Source organism: Strigops habroptila, chromosome 4 (assembly GCF_004027225.2).
Source record: "Strigops habroptila isolate Jane chromosome 4, bStrHab1.2.pri, whole genome shotgun sequence".
In the NCBI taxonomy this organism is placed as follows: Eukaryota; Metazoa; Chordata; class Aves; order Psittaciformes; family Psittacidae; genus Strigops; species Strigops habroptila.
In genome coordinates this window covers 46,645,992-46,665,142 of record NC_046358.1, presented here as the reverse complement: position 1 = coordinate 46,665,142, position 19,151 = coordinate 46,645,992, and the positions used below count along the sequence as shown (strand labels likewise).

The window sequence follows — 19,151 nt, the reverse complement described above, 5'->3', positions numbered from 1 at the left end:
ATAGTGCATATAACAACATTTAGGACCTCCGAAAACTCCTGTGCAGAAAACCACCCAGAACGCTGCATGATGCTCATTACTGTCTTAGACTGGCCTTCAAGCCCTCTTAGCTACTTTTTATATTTCTATTTAGATGACGGCAAATTAGATTACTCACCTTATTTAACAAGTGAAGCAGTGCTTCTCTCATACAGTCATGCCTCATGTAAAAGCTTATTATCGCCAGATTAGTGCCGTAACTGTGTAAATAGAACAAGCACTCTTGATAGTAGCTGTTGTGCTGAATCTTCCCCTCACATATCATCTCCAGAGACAGACTTCTCGTTCTCAGTGTTGCTTCAAGTTCCCTCAATGTGGCAAAGTAATCATCATCCTGCCGTTAAAGCAGAGAATCAATGATAGCTGATGAGTAGAACTTTCTTTTCAGTTAGATCTTGTCACTTGGCCTTGAAGCATTGTTATTGTTTTTAAAATAGGTATTGCTTTAGAAGGATGAAAATCCAGTAAATGCTTTTTATAAACACTAGATTGGAACCCTGCTACCAATAGAGGTGCTGCGTGTTACTGTAGTTAGCATGACTAGCTAGCCATACGACAGACAGGAGGCCTATTTAAACACAATTCCACTGTCAACAGCTACTTCAATAAATAGTTCAAACAGGCTTTTTTATTCTCCTAGAATATGTACTACTAAGAGGTCTTTCATGATTATGATTCTGCAGTTACTTAGTACTAAAAGTAATTTTTTGGTACCTAATTAGAACTTCCAGAGCTAATTCCAAAACACGTAATAAACAGTGTTTAAGAAGATAGGGAAAGCATTTGTAATTTCTCCCCTGAATTCCTGCAAAGCTGTCAGAGTTTCAGTACAAAAATGGCATCACCGTAATATCACAACATATCATTGGAATCGAGTTTAGTTTCCTCAAGACCGTAATTGAATTGTATTACTTCCTCAGCAATAACACATTAACCAGTACAGCTTCTTTCCCCTCCACCAAGCATGATCTGGTTCTCAGCCACCAATTCACTGTGATGAAACAGCTAAAAAAATCACAAAAAATATCCAGTTTGCAGTATGCAATCATGACGAAAGAAGGACAAAAACATAACACACCTGATATGCATTGCTATAAGATGTGTATTAAACATCATCACTTGGCTATATAGAGCAGACAGAACAGAAAGACTCTTACTGCAATGAGTATGGGCTTCACTGTGGACTCCAGGTACTGTATCACGTCCTGGACCAGCCTTGAACCATGGTTCAGCTGGTTTAGATCCATAGGTGGTTTTAAACATCGGTTAAACTTCTCTCTGGCTGAACTTAAATTTCCAGCTTTAAGGCAAGCCATGCCCCAGGCATGCCATGCTCCACCTGGATCCAACCCAGATTTTGTAGATACCTAAATTAAAAATCATTTGTTAATACTGCAAAACAGTCCCAGTACAGAAAACAGGAAAACTGGCTTATCACACCATCTGTGGCTGTGACCTTTAAATTCCCAGAGCACATGTCCCATTAAAACCCAAACAAACCACAAAAAAATCCGTGCTGATTATTTCCGTATTACTGGCACAAAATGCCAACTACCAAAACACCCACGATTTCCAAATGTAGAAGTATTTTTTATTGTACAAGTTGAAGCAATGATTTATATAGGAAATCTCAGTTCAGCATTTTTAAAACTCAGGACATCTTCACATCTGCTTTTCTAAAGCAGGTTTTTACAGAGCAGAATTCATCAGGCTTGTAGTTTAAAAAAAAGAAAAAAAAAGCAATAGAAGATGCTTCACGAACTGTCAGCAAAGTTTTTTACTTCAGATAACTCTGCTGATCAAATTTATTCCTGATTTTCTTTAGTGGACCAGCTGCCTTTAAGCATGAACTGTTTGTATTCAAATAGGTCATCTATTCCTACTGTTTATTACCCCTTTATAAATCCTAATCCAGTTTGTAGTATTGTAATCCTGTGTTTAACAAACTGCAAAACCATAAAACAGAGGCTTACAAAATCCTGGGAGCAGGAGGAAAACAGAAGATTATAGGACACAAGATGAACTCCAATAGACAGATTTGCTACCATTGCTGATTTCAAAGTAAACGCTTGGGCAAGGTGCCTTACTAATGTCTGCTGTGGGATTACAGACAAATGAAATCAAACACATAAGCTTCAGATAAAGTCCTGCCACAAAGGATGTCTCACCCATTCTACTGGATGCAAGATTCCTCTATTTAATGACTTTCTTGCAGTTACTCCATTCCAATTTTAACTGTCCTGGGAAACAAGGCCCTCACCCTTCCTTTCAGCAGCCTACTGCACAGCGGAAGGACTCTTCCTTCTCAGAAATTTTTTTCCAGTGCTCATAAAATCATTTTTCCTTGTTTAAAAACTGAATCCCATTTTGCAACTGTTTAAATATTGTCCATTTCACACATCACATCCATCTGAACTCAAGAGGGAGAAAACCAAAAGCAACTACAGAAGCATTATTAACACTGACATCCCTCCACTGTCATTACCTCGATAGCTAGTTCATAGTACTCTGCTTCCAGAAGCTGATTCCTTAATCTTGTTACTGCTGCAGGGAGAAGAATCTGATCCAAAGATGGTATTGGATGGTAGGCAGCAGCAACCAAAATATTCAACACATCCACTTTGCTGATGTAGCTAGGAGAAAACAAAGAGATTAAACAAATACATACACTTTCGCTATTACCATACACTTAAAGAACTTTATGTCAAAGACAACTCTTAAAGCAGTGGTTCCTAGTCACCAGTATACCAGGTTTCTGTATTCATCACACTATCCTGTTCAGACTACTTTTTACCTTTTTTTTTTGTTGTTGCCACATTCAGTAGAACACTGGCAGAGGCTGATTGCAGGCACCAATTGTGTTCCCAAATCAAAATAATACATGTGAAATGCACATATTACACCCACCATCTCAAGCTCTGTAGGACACAACCTGAGGGAAGTGTAAAATGCTCATTCTCAGGAAGCGCGGGTTTAAAATCCTATATTCAAATACAGATTGAAAGCAGATATAAAATATCGGAAGTAAAATACTTATCTTGATCTTTGTGAATTATTTCTACCTACTCTGACAATTTTCTCAGTAAATATTGTGTAATCATATTACTTGAATTTCTACCATTTTAACTCTTACATTATTCTTAAATTATGAACCTCTCTTCTTGTTTAAAATGTCCACAGCACAATCACAAAACAAGCCTCCCATGCTCCAACTCCCCAGCAAAAAAGGATAATGGTCTCAACAATACCTCAATACACTTTAGTGAACATCTGATAAATCACCTGTCACAAAGAGCTAGGTCCTGGTTCCTTCCAGCTTTTACAAACATCATTTTGGCACTGAAAAGCAATTGTTTCATGATGTCCATAAGCAGACCAGCATCCACCTCCGGATTAGTGAGCCCTTGGGACAATTTGCAGCAGTGCTCTATCAGCTGGTGGCCACAAACTATGCTGTCACTGTGCAGGCTAAGGATGGCAATACACAAGGAAGAGCTGGGAGCCTGACAATTCAAGGAAAGATAGACAAATATGGGTATTGAGGTAGTTCACAAGGAAATCGCTTATATTCAACTTTCTCCAGACCTCACCTGATCATAATAAAATTCACTGCGTACAATTTCATTCTCCTCTTCATTCAGGGAAAAAATCCATTCAAGCTCAGTAGCTTTGGGTATTCGCACCACTGTGGAATAATCATTATTAGAAGTTTCTACAGCCAAAAAACCCTCCCACCAGGTAGAATCATCATACAACAAACCTGGCTAAAGACGCATTATGCAGAGTATTCCTATACTCTTGTAAAACAATCATGTGTAATCCTCTCACTGTGCCACTTTCTGCCAGTATGACATGTCCAGCACACAGATTACAGAAACATTTCCATTCCTCAGCAGGCTGCCAAATTGTACTTAAACTCACTCTCTCTGTTACCAACACCGTATCACAAAAAACTGGCTCCAGCGACATATCTTCAAATGATTATCCAACTCTTATCCTACAGGACACCAAACACAGCAACCTTCCCTCTTTAGCCTTCCCTCAGGCAAGTTATTAAATATTTCTGAGCAGGAGGGAAGTAGAAATTTGAGAGCTGTGGGTTACAGCTAAAAAGGGAAACTGAAGAACCAGCTGTAAAAGAAAGGGTAAATTGACTTCACTGCCTGTATCTTCTTTTCAGAATCTGGGTTATTTCAACGTATAGTCCAGCAGCTTTAAGATGAAAGATTGTGAGAAGATGAGTTAACTCATTATGTTTTTTTCACATAAAATAGTATTGCAGACAATTGGAGTTTTGACCAAATGATTAAAGAAATTTCATTTCTGTGAAAAGTCTTTTTCTTTCCTCCGAATTAAGGAAATTTCTGTTTTGAACTTAGTAACTTAGAATAGTTACAAATCAAATACTGTCTGTCATTTGAGTGCAGCTGAGAATGTACAAGCTCTCTGATGCTCAAGTTTGTGGTTCTGGTTCCTGGCAGAAAAACAATGGCCAATATCACAATACTAAAAAATTGAGAATAATGCTAATTTGCTACTCTTTCCCTGACCAACTCCTCCTTCTCCTTGGAAGAACTTAAAAAGTCTCAAAATTCACTGTTCTAGATTTCACAGAAGGACCGTCAGAGTCTTGAATAACTCTAAAACTGTAGGGTAAACAAAAAAAAAAAAATTAAAATAAGATGCTGCTTTTAAATTTAACTGGAAACTGGAATAACTAGAAGAAAGGAGGCTTGGAAACATTCGATAAGCCTTCTTCACAGTGTCATTGGAAAAATTAGAAAAGCAGAATAAAACACTTTCCCTCTTAAATCTGAGGATTTCGATACTGTTCTTACTCACTCCTACTGAACGAATCGTACGGGCCCAGTGATGCACAGCAATGCTGCAGGCAGAAAGATCTAACCAGAAGCAGCAGCTCAGAAGCTGCATTTCAGCTGTTTCAGTCTTGTAACAAAGGTAGCAGTGAAGCAAACTTCCGTCAACAGCAGAAAAAAAGCCCTAACTCAAACAGCCCACCATACTTAAAAAGGAACAAGTAAGGAAAAATACTTATTCACTTTGTAGCACAAATGCGTATTTTGCACCCTGTTTCACATTATTGCTATAAGCACTTCCAATAACTATGTTTTGGTCTGCCAGAATTTCATGTCAGTGTAGGAAAATTTTGCAGAATCATCTCAAACACGAGACTAAAACCAAACAGTAAATACTTTCTAAGGAAAAATGGCAAAGAAAAAGTCAACTAAATTTTATTATTATTCCTGAAGATATTAGATGTGGAAATTGAGGCACTGAAGTGAGTCCATACTCACAACAACTAACAAAGGAGATGGAACTCAGGATACCACCACACCCATGAAAGGGGCCTCATCTTATGCAACCAGCACGGGGTATCAAACCCCACAGCACACTGCAGTGGTATTGAGTTGCACTACCATGGTTTGTAAAAAAGGGATCACTCAGCACAGCTCTGTAGTGGGCTAATTAATTCCTGCTCACACCACAACCTCTCACTGGCTGTTTGTAGTATGCAAAGTGCATTCTCCAACTATTGTTGGTTTTCAGTTCCTTCCTTTAATCCCCATTCAGCACACCGAACATTGGCTCAGACATCTCTCCTAGATCTCTATTTCCATTCACAGAAGTTTGGAATGCTCAATTTCAGCCTGCTCATACAAAGAACATCCCTGGTATTTTGTAACTGAGGTTTTTATCACCCTTCAGCTGCAACTAGATGCATCCACTTCCTATCTCCTACGTTCCATCCCTGGCAGTGTTCAAGGCCAGGTTAGACAGAGCCTTAGGCAACATGGTCTAGTGTAAGGCGTCCCTGCCCATGGTGGGGGGGTTGGAACTAAATGATCTTAAGGTCCTTTCCAACCCAAACCATTCTACGATTCTGTGATTCTATGATCTCTGTCTCCAGCTTCCTATCGCCTACTCTGCTGCTCAGCAGGCACTTAAAAAAAAAAAAAAAAAAAAAAAAGTGTAACGTTACTCCATTCCTTACCTTCCACTTGGTCCTGATCTTCTTTTCTGCTGTAATAAAATGACAGAAAAACCATTATGCCTACTCCAGCACACTGAGGAAAAGAGTTTTAAAAGAGACATGAATATGACTAGCCTTCTCAGAACACTGTCTTGTAAAAATCTAACCTCCCTCCCTCCCTGCCCTCTCTAACTCATTGCCCTGCCCCTAACCCCTACTATCTGGAAATATAACATCCTGCCTCTGCATTGTTGTATTTCAACTACACTAAGTAATTAGTTCTTAAAACCTTGATTAGGAATAGTACTGTGGCACACATCATAAAAAAGCAAATACCGAGAACAAGAGCTTCCCAGTATCAGAATATTTCAGAACTAAAATTAAGGTTTTGGCAACCAGATCTCTGTCTTTCAGATGTAATTGGTTTTGATATACAAACCTAGACACTTAAACAATTAAAACATGACAAGTGGCATTCAAACTTACTAGTAGGCTCTGCTGACCTAATCTGGCAGAGTAAGCAACCATTCTGATGAAAACTGGTTTAACTAGAGGTGACTGCTTGATTTTTTCAGAGGTTCCTTTTCAGATGTGCACAGTATCGCTCTTTTCACAGCAAGCCTGCCAGTACTGCCGTAGTGGAATACTGCTGTCTGCAGGCTTGCTAGGAAAAGAGGAAATGCAGCTGAAAGTGCAGCTGAAAGAGTTTCACACTCTGTGACCCAGACAGCAGTATCAGCAGGCTTGACAGGGTCACGGAGAGTCACATTCACTCTTTTCAGTTGCACTTTTCACCAGCTGGCTTAACATAAACACAACGAATTTCAGCTTAAAGGAACCACATATTGAAAATCTGTCATCACAGCTGTCTCTTTTATTAAAGGCAGTTTCAAAGCCTATGTAATAATGAACTTGTATTTGAATCCCCAAGGGTTCCAGAAGTCATAATCAAGGGATTATGGAATAACTGATTATTAAACACTGATACGTTCAACACAGCTAGTCAACATGTGATGTTAATCCAGGAGTCAAGTAAAACTGCAAGAAGTTTTGTCACACTGTAGTAGTTTGTGCTGAGTATGTTTTGCATCAAAGCATTCAATTCTCAGGTTAATGATCAATTGATGCTTAAAGAATTAAAGACTTTCTTGCCTGGCTCTCCAGTGTTCTTTCTAATGTGAAAAGTAAGTTGAGGCACAATGAACATCCCCACACCTATTAAACCTGAAAATCCCAGCAGCTGGAGGCCAAAAAGTTATTAAAGTAACTTATTAAAGTGATGTTATTATATTTTCCAGACAAACCCAAATGCTTATTTCTCATTCCATTCATATACTCTGCTGTGTACATGAAATTGAGGAGAACTAGAATGGAAGGACTTACATGTTTGTGTCTTTTACCAAGCCAGGCAGATGTTCTCTGTTGTAGTAGCTATAGCACTGATCACATACACGAGACAGATTTTCTCTGCAAGCTTCTACTGCCATTTTCTTGGTGGAGCAAGAGCTGCACACCAGCCTGCCACAGCGCCTGCAGTGATGGCGCCTGTTAAACTAGGCAAAAAAGGTCATGGATGAGCAACAGAAAGAATTTACTAAAGTCCTCTCCTATGTCTGCCTCCACTTGTGAGTAAACCTACTCCATTTGAAGAGAAGAAACACTAAGCATGATAAGGCTTTTCAGAACTATACAATGACTGACTCTCACTGTTACATTTCCTTTCTGGAGAGGGCACGTCAAAGGAGAAAAAAAACCCCACCAACTCCAAAAAACCACAAACCCAAAAGCCAGAGGCAGGTATTTAAAACACGTTTGCTGCTGTCTTGGGCATTCCACTCTTAAATTCTCCCCATTTTGATCACTGTGCTAGTTAGATCATCTCTTGGAAAAGTTAAAAGCTGTAGACTGTCTTTCTGACACCATCTTAGTAATTTCCAAATTCAAAATCAATAGATACTTTGAAAAACAGTACTCTTTCTAAGCAATAGAAGAGAACAGACTGCCAGCACAGCTGCAAAACTCAAAATTAATCTTCTCCCTTAGAGCACCAATGCAGTTGCCCACATGGTCTACGCACCAACAGGTCTTAGCAAAGTGTAACCAACAACAAAGTACACATTTTCATCTGAATATGATGCTCATGTTATTTCCTGCCAGCACTGTCAACTAGACAGCTTTCTGAAAGATTACTAACGCTATTATTACACATTTTTTAGATCATATAGTTTTCTCTCTGATGATCAGATTTCCTGTTGTGGCTCTATCACTTCACAGGACTCTGAGGAGCTAACTGTTGCCAGTCTCCTCAACTACACTAAACAGAAACAGTTAAATATCAAAGGACTGGCAATCTTGTCAGGCCTACACTGATGCAGACAAACTTTCTGAAGTAGCTAGTGTCTCTTAGGAAACAGGCTATGAGCAAGTTTTCATATTAAGGTCACATATCTGTAAGGAATGTTTGTACTCAATTTTTGTTCCTTACCATAGTGAAACGTTCAGTTTTGCAAACCATACATATCGTTTCAGTGTCATCAGGTATCCATTGCTGCTTTGGTGGTGGCTTCTCAGGAGGCACAAATTCTTGAGGGCACAAATTCTGCTGCAGAATTCTGTCTCTGGGACTTGCAGGTATGGTGACACCTTAAAAAGACCCAGGCCAAGAAAAACACAGAATGAGATTTAAGCTCTTTAATGCAGTGTTGAATAGCAGAAAACACCGCATATTTACTGAGGCTGTAAGATCTTTATGGCTCACAAGATGACTCCCATCACCTTCAACCAGGCATGGCAAAGTAACATTGTTTAAGGAATACATATACTTTAAGCTAAGACCGTAAGGTTGTAAACTTACAGTATTTCAATACTGATAAGCAAAAGTACATACTTGCTAATAGACCTTTACCATAATCATTAGAAAAGCATAAACCAACTTGTCAACATCTGTTCTTTTATCATAAGCAGGCACTTAGATGAGGAAGAAATAAATACCCCAGTATATGGATACCAAAGAGTGATATAGCATAAAATATAAAGATACCCAGTGTTGACATTCATGAAGACTGGGACTTTTTTAATCACGGGAGAGGTGTGGTATGGCTAGCAACAGCATATCCCTCCCTGTTCTGGTCCCCTTTACAATCTAATGTGTGGAAATCAGTTCACAGAGGCAGAAGTTTAAATCTTTGTCTTTTGGGATCTCCTGACCTTGCCAGTGAAATATTCATTGAATCAAGTTTACAGTATTAGATGGGCTTTTAGTTTATATGCTGTGAGCCAGTTACACTACAGGCTAATTATAAAGTTCAACATGTCATTGCAGCCCTGCAAGCCACTTTCTGTGTACATGAATACTAAACTAAAAAAGAAAAAAAATCTCCATTCCATAAAGCTAACTCATGCTCATCCAAGTAAACACTGGATTGCAAAGGAACACATTAGAGGACAATGAATTCAAGTTTTGTAACAACAGACAAACATTAAGCTGACCATTAGGAGAAAAACTGATGAGCTACGCAGCCCAAACCAAAGACACTGCTGTTGCTTTGCGTAGACAGAGCAAGAGTCTTCAGTTCAGTATACAGAACCAGAGAACAGCTCAGATACCCTAAACTGTAGATCAGGGTATCGTTGTGCAGCTCTAGTTCAGCCCACCAGTTGCTGAGAATCAATAGCCTTGGTGGTATGAAGGTATCCTTTGCTGGTCATTCCCTGCGAGCACAGACTGTGCATCTCTCACAATATATATCCTCCAAAGACTGCATTTCTTGCATTAGATGCTGAACGGAATCTATATAAGGATCTGTGGTTGGTTTTAAGCCATAAGCATTCTTCAGTTGTTTTGGCTTAAATTATTTTGTTTCTATTTATCTGTGTTTGAGGACTGTGAGTGGAGCCTCTCAGGCAATACAAGGTCACATTCCCTCAGGTCACAAGAGGGATCCTAGAAAAAAATAAATTCAAGGACCAAAAGAATTACAAAAAAAATACAACACGAATGAGACTTCTATTGTAAAGGCAAAGTTAAGAGCCAGAAATAAAAAAGTTACTGAGCAAAGAATAGGAAAACTGGGAGAAGTACCACAATGATGGGAGTCCAAGCAAGCTCTGCCTATATACCCAGACTGAGAAGTTAAGACAGAGAAAGATTAACCTGCAGCACCAGTAATCCACTGCAGATGTAGTCTGGTTTCCTATGGTCTGTTCAGGCTTGGTTTTTTCTGTGGTGTCTGGAATAGAAAGCTTTCGCACTGATTTTTCAGACATATTGTAGATACCTACCAAAACTCAAACAGAGCTGTAAACTTCTTGTTGCCCTTTAAGTTTTCTTTTAATTGGACCCAAAGTACCCAACTGCAGAGATCTACTAACCTGCATTAAATGTGACCCAAGTTACTATTAAGCAGAGGGACCCACATACACAGGAGATAAAACAAATACGAGCAGATTCAAAGAAAATGGCACCAAGGTCTTAACCTTACCAGTAAAGCTGACAGGAGATAGTTCTGATGATCCCGATTTAGATGTTGTTTCAGACTCCAATACATGATTGAGACTTTCTTGGATACGTATCAGAGAATCTAGAACAAAGGGAAGGGAAAAAAGAAAAATAATTGGAGAACAATACTGGCCATACATCTACCTGTTTTTACAAAGATAAGAGGAATCCATCCACAGGACTATGTAAGAATGACAAAACAAATCAGGACTAGCTATGTAACTACAAATTACTATGCGTTCATGAAAATTAGCCCACAACAATTAATGCAAAACTATATATTCAATGACCTAAAACACAAGAGAAAAAGATCCTTATCAAAGCAATGGCCTACTGATAGGCACAGGGATAATAAAGCAGAGAATAAGTACCAGATGTGAAAAGAATTAGTTGATGCAAGATGCTCATGGCAAATATTAAATGCTTCACATCACAGTGGAAGGAATATTCTTGCAAAATTATATGTCATTTGGCATGAAAAGATAGGTAAGTGCTGCTTTTTTGTTAGCAAGAGCTGTATCTTTAAACCATTAGATGAAGTCAACATTTGGAACTGGCATAAAGCAAGTTGGTACCATATAGGTAGGTAGAAATAGACAGATAGATAGGTACACACATGATGCAGTTTTAATACAGTGAAACAAAAGCACTAGACTTGATCTGCAGCACCCTCTGCTGTTCCAGTTCTAAAACCCTGAGAGTGCCAAATACAGGAAAATCAGACAACATGGCAGAGAAAGGACTGGCAAACCAGAAAGGAGAATCGTGCTGAGAATGTTAAAAAGAACTACAGGTTTAAACATCTTTTATATGATAAAAGGGACAGGACTCTGGCAGGAGGGCAGGCTTTAGAACTCCTTAAGTTGTCTGTGACCTTGTGTTAAACAGGAACAGAATGAAATAAAATTGAAGTTTAGAAGAAAAGAGACCCCAAAAAGGAGCAGAGGAAAGTATGAGAAACTTTTGAAGCTGTTGGTCCTTGAGAATATCTATTTACAAGACAGGCAAAGACTTTAAGAATATGTTCTGGGCTAGAGGGAGACTGGAGGCACACATCTGAAAGTGTTTTGCCACAGTTGGTGAAATTATTCTGGGTGGAAATTGGCCCTTCTTTCCCAAGTGAAAAACAGCATTCTCAGGGGCAGTCACCTGATCTCTTTTCTTTTAATGCAAAAGGGAAGTTGAGAGCTTTTTCTGCATACTTGGAGAGCAAATTGTCAATGTCTTCTACAGTAAAACCAATTTCCTGTCCAGCTAAGAGCTGGTGCAGTGTCTGCACAGCGACAGCTACCCAGTCCACCTTCATATTCATGAGGAGCTGTTCCAGCATGAGCAGTGGCCTGGAGGAGAGGTGGAAGTAGTTAACACGGGAAAGCTCAGGCAGAGTCAGCAGCACCTGAGACACAAGGAGAAAAGCCTATTAAAATCATACACCTTCAAATCTGTGTTTCTGTAAAATTAAAGACAAGAAATTAGCACAGTAGCTTATGAAGAGAACGGAATAACATAGAAAGGCCAAAAAATGGAGGTGGGACTTCTCAGACCTATTCCTACTTCCGTTACAGAACTATTGAGTGGATTTGCAGAAATTACTCAGCTTCCACTTTCCCATTCTATAAAACACTATCTCATTTCAAAGTTGAAGAGTGGAAAGCATTCTGTGACTCTGTGACAAATTGTAAGGTAGAGCACATTCTCTTAATAAAATAAGATATAAAAAGAGTATTAGCCCAATCATTCTTCCATCACTTGAAGAAACATTAGGAGAATTGCTCTTATTTTGTCTTCTCAAAGATAGACAGCTAATAGGGACACTTCCCAAAATAAATCATCTCTTCGGAAGCGACAAGTAAGGAAACAGGAAGCCTGACAAAATACTGTGGCTGCACACACTGGAACAAGCTGCTATTTGTATTCCTACAACAAAACAGACATTACCAAAAGCACTGCATTTTGTTTACATATAATGCATTTGACTAAGATAATCTACTGGTTAATGAATGCATCTATTCCCAGGCTGAGCACAGAACCTGTACGACTTCTGTAAAGGCAATGACCATCCAAAAAGAGGAGTGATACTGTCTACCTTTGGAAGGCATTTGGGCAAAAACATGCCTTGTAAGTGTCAAAGACCACCATACAGGTGGCCATATGTAGGACACCTGGTGTTACTGACCCAGAGAGTTAGTTGAGGATGCTTTCTTTTTCACTTGGGACAAAGACAGCAACTGTCCTGATAAACACCACAATTTTATTTTATTCTGCCCCCACTCTCTTTTAGCCTATGTATTCCTCCACTCCCTACAGCTCAAACACAAGACTGATCTGTTCACATTGGGAGCTACAACCACCTCATAATACAGGAACCGCAAAGACGGAGAAGGGGAAGAGAAGTTTTAAGCCATCTCTATCTTTCCTTTGGATCTTGAGACTGAGGATCTTAGACCTGATATGATGAGAATGCTCTCGTAAAATGTAGAGACTTTATATATTATGTATTACAAAATTACTTCTATAATTATATTTTGCCATAAATCCCACAATGCAGGAATTTTACTCACCTTTGATCCCATATAGAGTGCCTGGATTTCATTACGGCGTGCTGCTGTCAGATCTGCGTAGAAGTGAGCTGTGAGGTAATCAGCCAAGAAGTGAGAGCCTGCCAAGTTCGGATGCTGGTCAAGGGACTGTTCACTGATGGCAAGGCAAATGCCAGGGTCTTCAATTCTTTGTAAAAGCTATAAAAACAAATAAAATACAGTGAAACCCTGCTACATTCCTGGGGAGTAGCCTTTATAATGGGCAGTCCATAATGGATTATTGCCTCAAGCAAATTAACTTGCACAAGTGTTTTACATATATAAGGATGATTTAGATAATCCATTTATAGACTACTCATTGCCTGTTTGCTCCATTTATTAATCAAAATATTTTAAAAATTAAATTAAGCAAAAAATTAAAGAAGGAATAGGTCAGAAGGTGTAGTGGTCAGAAGTCTGCCCTTTGCTTCCAGAGTATTTTCAAAGCTATGTACTCTGAAAGAGCCTGCACTTTATTTTATGCTCTCTGTTATTAGCAACAGCTCTGTAATTATTAAAACCAGAAGAAATCACACTTCACTAATTTGGGCACTGAAGCACAACTGACCAATTCCTCTTATTAGTTTCACTATTGGTTCTTCTGTTTAAGCAGCACAGAAATGCTTCATTATCATTTTTCAAATATAATGGGCCTTTTATTTTCATGTAAGGAACATTTCCAACAACTAGATTGCCAAGCTGGATTTTCACTTAAGTGGAACAGTGGAGAGCCAGGATTCTGAAAGCATATCTAAGCAAACAGCATCTCTTAAGGAAGGAACCAAAAAGATAATGAAAATACACATGAAGAAAGCAAAGAAAATGTTTTTCAACTTATTTGAGCTATGGATGTAAGTCTGAAAGAGTCTTGCTATTACCTGCAATGCTTTTTCCATCTCTCCCATCTCCAGTAAGTGAAGAAGATGCTCCCGGTGAAGGCTGATCAAATCTTCTCTTGGGACAGGATACAAGTGCCCCCATTCCTCACACAACTCATAATCCTAAAGAATAAAAAAAAACCAGAGGAAAAATAAAACAATAGAAGGACAAACTCTACCCTCTCTGATACTTTCTCCCAAAGTTTTGATCAACTTCAAGAAATTCTGTAGTTTAGACTCCTCTTCCACCTGCAAAAAGTAAATAATTACACTGACAAGGGGAAGATTATGATGATAGTCAAGTTTGTCAGAGCCACTGCCTGCATTGAGAATACCTTTTCATCTCACAGTAAAGCCAGCCAGATTCACAGTATTAGTACTTATATAATAATCAAGCCTGTATTATGCCAAAAGCCATGCTATTAAAATCTTCAATATTCTAAGAGAAAAGAACAAGTTGTATCTCAGAGTAAGAGTTATAACTTTAACTTACAGATTATTAACTACATGTAAATCTTGACATTAAACACAGATGTGTGTGTGTTTCTGAAGCACAGAACTGAGCAAAGCAATCCTTCCTCCCAAGGTAATCTCCGTTGATCAGTGTTTTAAGATCCTATTTCAACAAATTTATCTATCCAAAGTTTAATGCAATCCAATTCAACAAAATTCACAACAGGATGCCTAACCTTTGCCTTTAGAATTATATTCATGACGGCCTGGGGGTCATCAGTGCAGGCTTTTTTCAGCTCCTGCCAGTCATTCCACAATGGTTCATTTTGCACATTCAGAATCTGAAAGGAAGTTAGTATTAGGATAGCACAAGTTATAAAAGCTTTATCTACAATAATACAGTCTAAGGCAACAGCTGAGCTGATCACATCTAGAGCTGCTTCATATGAAGAAAAAAGTCAAAAAGGAGACCCACATTTATGTCTAGCCCTTTTCCAGGATGTTGTAATGCACTTGCACCACAAAAATGACCACACAACTTTCTCAGAGGTATGAGTCTACAAAAAACACTTATAAGGGAAGGTTTTTGAAAGACTAGATGTCCTGGACTTAAACCATGACACTAGATGCCAGTAATTATGGATGAAAAAGTACATGTGTACTGCAGACATTGCTGGCAGCTAACTGAGCTGTGAGTTAGCAGAACCACCACCGGACAAGCTCAGCAGGGATTTATGACTCCTTTTTTTGCTCTGTTTGGCTTTTCAGTCTGTGGTGAACTCTAGGCCAGCTGGTCTGACTGAACTTGGGTATCTGCACTACCCTGCAGTTAGAACTGCCTACAATACAAACACTCTTATTGGACCACTAGTCTTGTACACCATGCCTAGGTATATCTGCACCTCTCAAACTTATAAAAGGATGAATCACCACAGAAAGCTTCCAGAGGCTCCAGCATTTGTATAGAATGGAAAAAAAAATATTTTGCAAAAAAGCAGCCTCACACAAATGTGTATGTCTAATCATGTTTGCAGACCTGGATGCTAATATGAGAGTAGAAGAGTTATGAAGGATGGGAGCAGAATGTTAATTGGGTATTACAGCACTCAAAACGCATGAATTGTTTTGGATGAAAGACTTGAAAAGCTATTATGATGAAAAAAGAACCAAGGGCTACAACTTTTTCACAGGGCAAGCATATTTGCTCCCTGCTACCTATTTCATCTCACTGGTTACTTGAAGAATAACTTTATACCTTTTCATAAACCTGAAGTTCTTTCTTCCTGCTCTGCAGACTGGCTTTCAGTTCATCAGCTATGCCCAAATCAGAAATGCAGTAAGCTAGGATTTCCAAACAGGCATCAAGGGGCCATTTGTCCAGATAGCGCAGAGCCAACCTACTTCTCAATGTTGCATTTTTTACTGGGAACAAGTATTGCCAACCATCCTTATCTGTGGAGGAAACAAAGCACTAGTTTGAAACTCAGTTTGTGTAATTTGGCAAATAAAAAAAATCCTCATCCTCACTGGATCACATTACCAAAAGAAACAGTACACTGCTGAAAAATCTATGCAAGACTCATCCCAAGCATCAGATTCTCAGGAAGTAACCCAAGTTAGCATAGACATTTACTATCTCTACACTCCAAAAGGCACCTGCTTTCACAGGATACATCATCCATGTATGACAATGACACTGCTGTAAGAGATGCTCCATTAACAGTACCATGATTAATGTCTACTCATGTATTCAGCGCTCCACATAAAAATACCACCACAGGTGCATTCCAGTTCTCTTGTACCAAATTGGTCAAGATTTGCACATTTGCAAAACCGAAACTATGCCATCAGAGAAAGCAAATTTAGAATTAAGGAAGGGAAGGGATCAACTTCCGTCTTTGGATTTGCCCAAGGACCACTACTTTAGTTTCACCTCTTGATCCAGGCTGTATTCTTCATTAAAAGAAAAAAAAAAAAAAGATGAAGAGAAAAAAGCCTGACTTAATCCTTTTTACCTTCAGCAGTTGCACAGCTCAGCACAGCATCCTTCACATTGACCAGCTCCTCCATGTCCTGACTGTACCGATCTAAGACCTTCAGAGCTCTGTCCCAATTCTTTGCAGCAAGAGCTTGTTGAAAGACTCCCATTAATACCTTAACAGCTGTGTTGGAATGCAATCCTAGGAGAACCAGAGATATGTATGTCTTGCCAGAGAAGACAGTAGCCAAACTGCTACCTTCCTCTTGCCGATTCTGAAGTGGCTCAAACATAGTAAGAAGAAATCGTTCCAATATTGGAAACTCCTTCAACAATGTCTCACACTCCCTGGAAATCTGCTCCAAACCTAAGGGCACCTCCCGTTTGCCCCGAAATTCCATCCAAGATAAACTCGATTTGGGAATTTTCTGTATATTAGATGCACTCAGACATGCCACTGTGGCCATCAGCTTTGACTGAGACTTTAGGAAGTCTAGGGAGGAGGCAGTGAGTGTGTGCGGGCTCAGGTCATTTACAGGGGATGAGGCCTGAGTAGAGATATCCTCAGAGGTCACTGCAGAATTGAGAATAGGTATTTCAACATCTGGCAGGCAGTGGCAGGCACACTGGTGTGCTAAGTTGTTGATGTTTGTCAGAAGAGACTTCACCTGGCTGTTTTGCCTTGCACTGCACAATGACAGTGGTTCACAGCAACAGTTAACAATAACTTGCTGCACATTCAAGTTCAACTCTTTTTTAGCCAAGAGAGAGGAAACCCTGCAGGATTGAAAACAGAAACAGCTTACCCAGAACACATAAAAGGTACTTTACAATTACATATTTTCATAAATCTGCCAAATGCTTTGTGAAGACAAGCCCCCTAATATTCTTCACAGGCACATACCGGGGGAGACTACATATCCTATGTTTACTCAGTATGAAAAAAATGTATACAGCACAACACTGGTAATTCAGAGCTTATGCTGCCATTCCTTTAATGAAAAGGAACTTATTCCTCAAACATTCACTTTTACCTAAATGTAGCATACTAAAGTTCACAGTTAGTGCTCATCTTTTTAAGAGCTTCTTTGTCAAATCACTTTCCATGCCAGCCTAATTTAGTAATATGTGATGGAAATACCTTAGATTATCCAGTTTACTTACTGACTAGGGCAAGGGCCGTGCCTTGCTGCATTCATAAGAAGCCCTACTGGTCTATTACATCTTATTACACTGCTAAGTTGCAAGCCCACTGCTCTGAACTGTCACACATTCAATTAAAAAAATCCACATAAACGCACTCACTCTTCACAATAGACAGCAACTGTTACAAATACAGAGCCATACTTTTCACTATTAAAAATCTTCAGGTTGATAGAGAAGCCACTGACTAAGCTCCTCCCTACACCCCAACCCTTGCAGCATTAAGTGATTGGCTGGTGGGACACAGCTGGCTGTACTACCTGTGCTAAGCAGCCAGAGAAGAATTTAATCCTGGCTGAGGTCTTAAGTCACCAACACCAAAATAACCTAGAGAAGTATATAACCTTAAAAGTACCAACCTGTCAGGATGAACCTGTTTCTCAAACACAAGCTGGGAGAGCAGCTGAGATGGACTCTGCTGTAACAGTATGAAAGGGTTCCCCACTTTCACTTCTGCAGATGTATCTTAAAAAAAGAAAATCAGAACATTTGTTATAATACAAACATATTAGCGGAATATACTAAACAAGTCTTATTTTATGTACAAATTTTAAGAGCCTGAGTCTGAAACCTCTTTGACTAAATTCACAGATGTCCGCATTCACACCAGTGGTAAAATCCTGAGCAGACTGCAAGGCATTTGTAATTACGACAGGCCTCTCAAACTTGGCACCATGAGATCACATTTTACTAGACCTAATACCAAATCAGGTACAGTGGAGACTCCTTGGCTTTTACGCAATCTAGGTTCACAGTTTAGCCAACTCTATTTCAAACTTTAACCAAAATGTGAATTTGTGGTGAGACATATAAAATATGCAATATTGGTTTCTAAGGAGTCTCTGCATGTAGATTAGTGAGTCCATGGTCTGCCAAGTCAAAGTGAAAAAAGGCAGAGGGAACTCACAGATGTACAGCTACTTCTACAAAAGGAGTGAAACCCTGGCCAGTATTGTTGAAAAGCCTTTGTATCCACTACTGAGTTATGTCGAGTAGCTCTGAACATATTCTCCTAAGTTTACCTTTTCCCTTTATCTTCCCGTACAATAAAATTTCCCCAAAACTCACTCTGCCCTTAAATACTGTGTGGTTTTTTTGGCTATGGCAGTCAGCCAACGAGGACTGATTCATGTCCATACAGAAGTTACAGTTGTTATGGTAGTGACCTTGAGCTGAACCAGCATGTCTGAAAACATATTTTTGCCCTTTTCTCTTGGGAAGATATTCTCTGAAATCAGTACTGTGGTATTTTACACTAGAGCAGCTCTATTAACGTCAAATTTAAAACTCAGACAAGTGGTTTTTCTCCTAGCAGATTGAATTTTCTGTTCTTCTGATAGCTTTATGTGCCAATGGTGCCTTTCTTTTCATGCACCACCATCATCGTCTGATTATCTGAAAAAAAATCTGCCTAGTGACCTCTGCATAGCCGCCTACACACTCTCTTGTTATCCCTGTGGAGCAGGAGGGCACTGGTTGCCTCTAACTGAGCTGAAAAGTGCACAGCATGCTAATCCACTGGATGCAAGAA

The 19,151-nt window shown here is 39.3% G+C and overlaps 1 protein-coding gene across 9 annotated transcripts in view; it reads right to left on the bottom strand.

Annotated features, from left to right (window-relative positions):
* The window catches only part of ZFYVE26 (zinc finger FYVE-type containing 26), a 62,145-nt gene that overhangs the window by 21,769 nt on the left and 21,225 nt on the right, over nt 1–19,151 (bottom strand). For 8 of the 9 annotated variants that reach the window (XR_003990876.1, XM_030481961.1, XM_030481963.1 and 5 more), the window contains 16 exons: nt 17,980–18,085; nt 16,455–17,194; nt 15,695–15,891; nt 14,676–14,780; nt 13,987–14,109; nt 13,091–13,267; nt 11,679–11,925; nt 10,513–10,611; nt 8,517–8,674; nt 7,415–7,584; nt 6,053–6,081; nt 3,630–3,724; nt 3,322–3,542; nt 2,525–2,672; nt 1,197–1,406; nt 158–373 (listed from right to left, as the gene is read on the bottom strand). Coding sequence is in view for 8 of the 9 variants with exons in the window: in XM_030481961.1 (XP_030337821.1) it covers nt 158–373; nt 1,197–1,406; nt 2,525–2,672; nt 3,322–3,542; nt 3,630–3,724; nt 6,053–6,081; nt 7,415–7,584; nt 8,517–8,674; nt 10,513–10,611; nt 11,679–11,925; nt 13,091–13,267; nt 13,987–14,109; nt 14,676–14,780; nt 15,695–15,891; nt 16,455–17,194; nt 17,980–18,085 (3,041 nt within the window). In the remaining variant the exon portion in view is untranslated. The remainder of the gene's footprint in view (nt 1–157; nt 374–1,196; nt 1,407–2,524; nt 2,673–3,321; nt 3,543–3,629; nt 3,725–6,052; nt 6,082–7,414; nt 7,585–8,516; nt 8,675–10,512; nt 10,612–11,678; nt 11,926–13,090; nt 13,268–13,986; nt 14,110–14,675; nt 14,781–15,694; nt 15,892–16,454; nt 17,195–17,979; nt 18,086–19,151) is intronic. The other variant, XM_030481965.1, reaches the window with a different exon arrangement.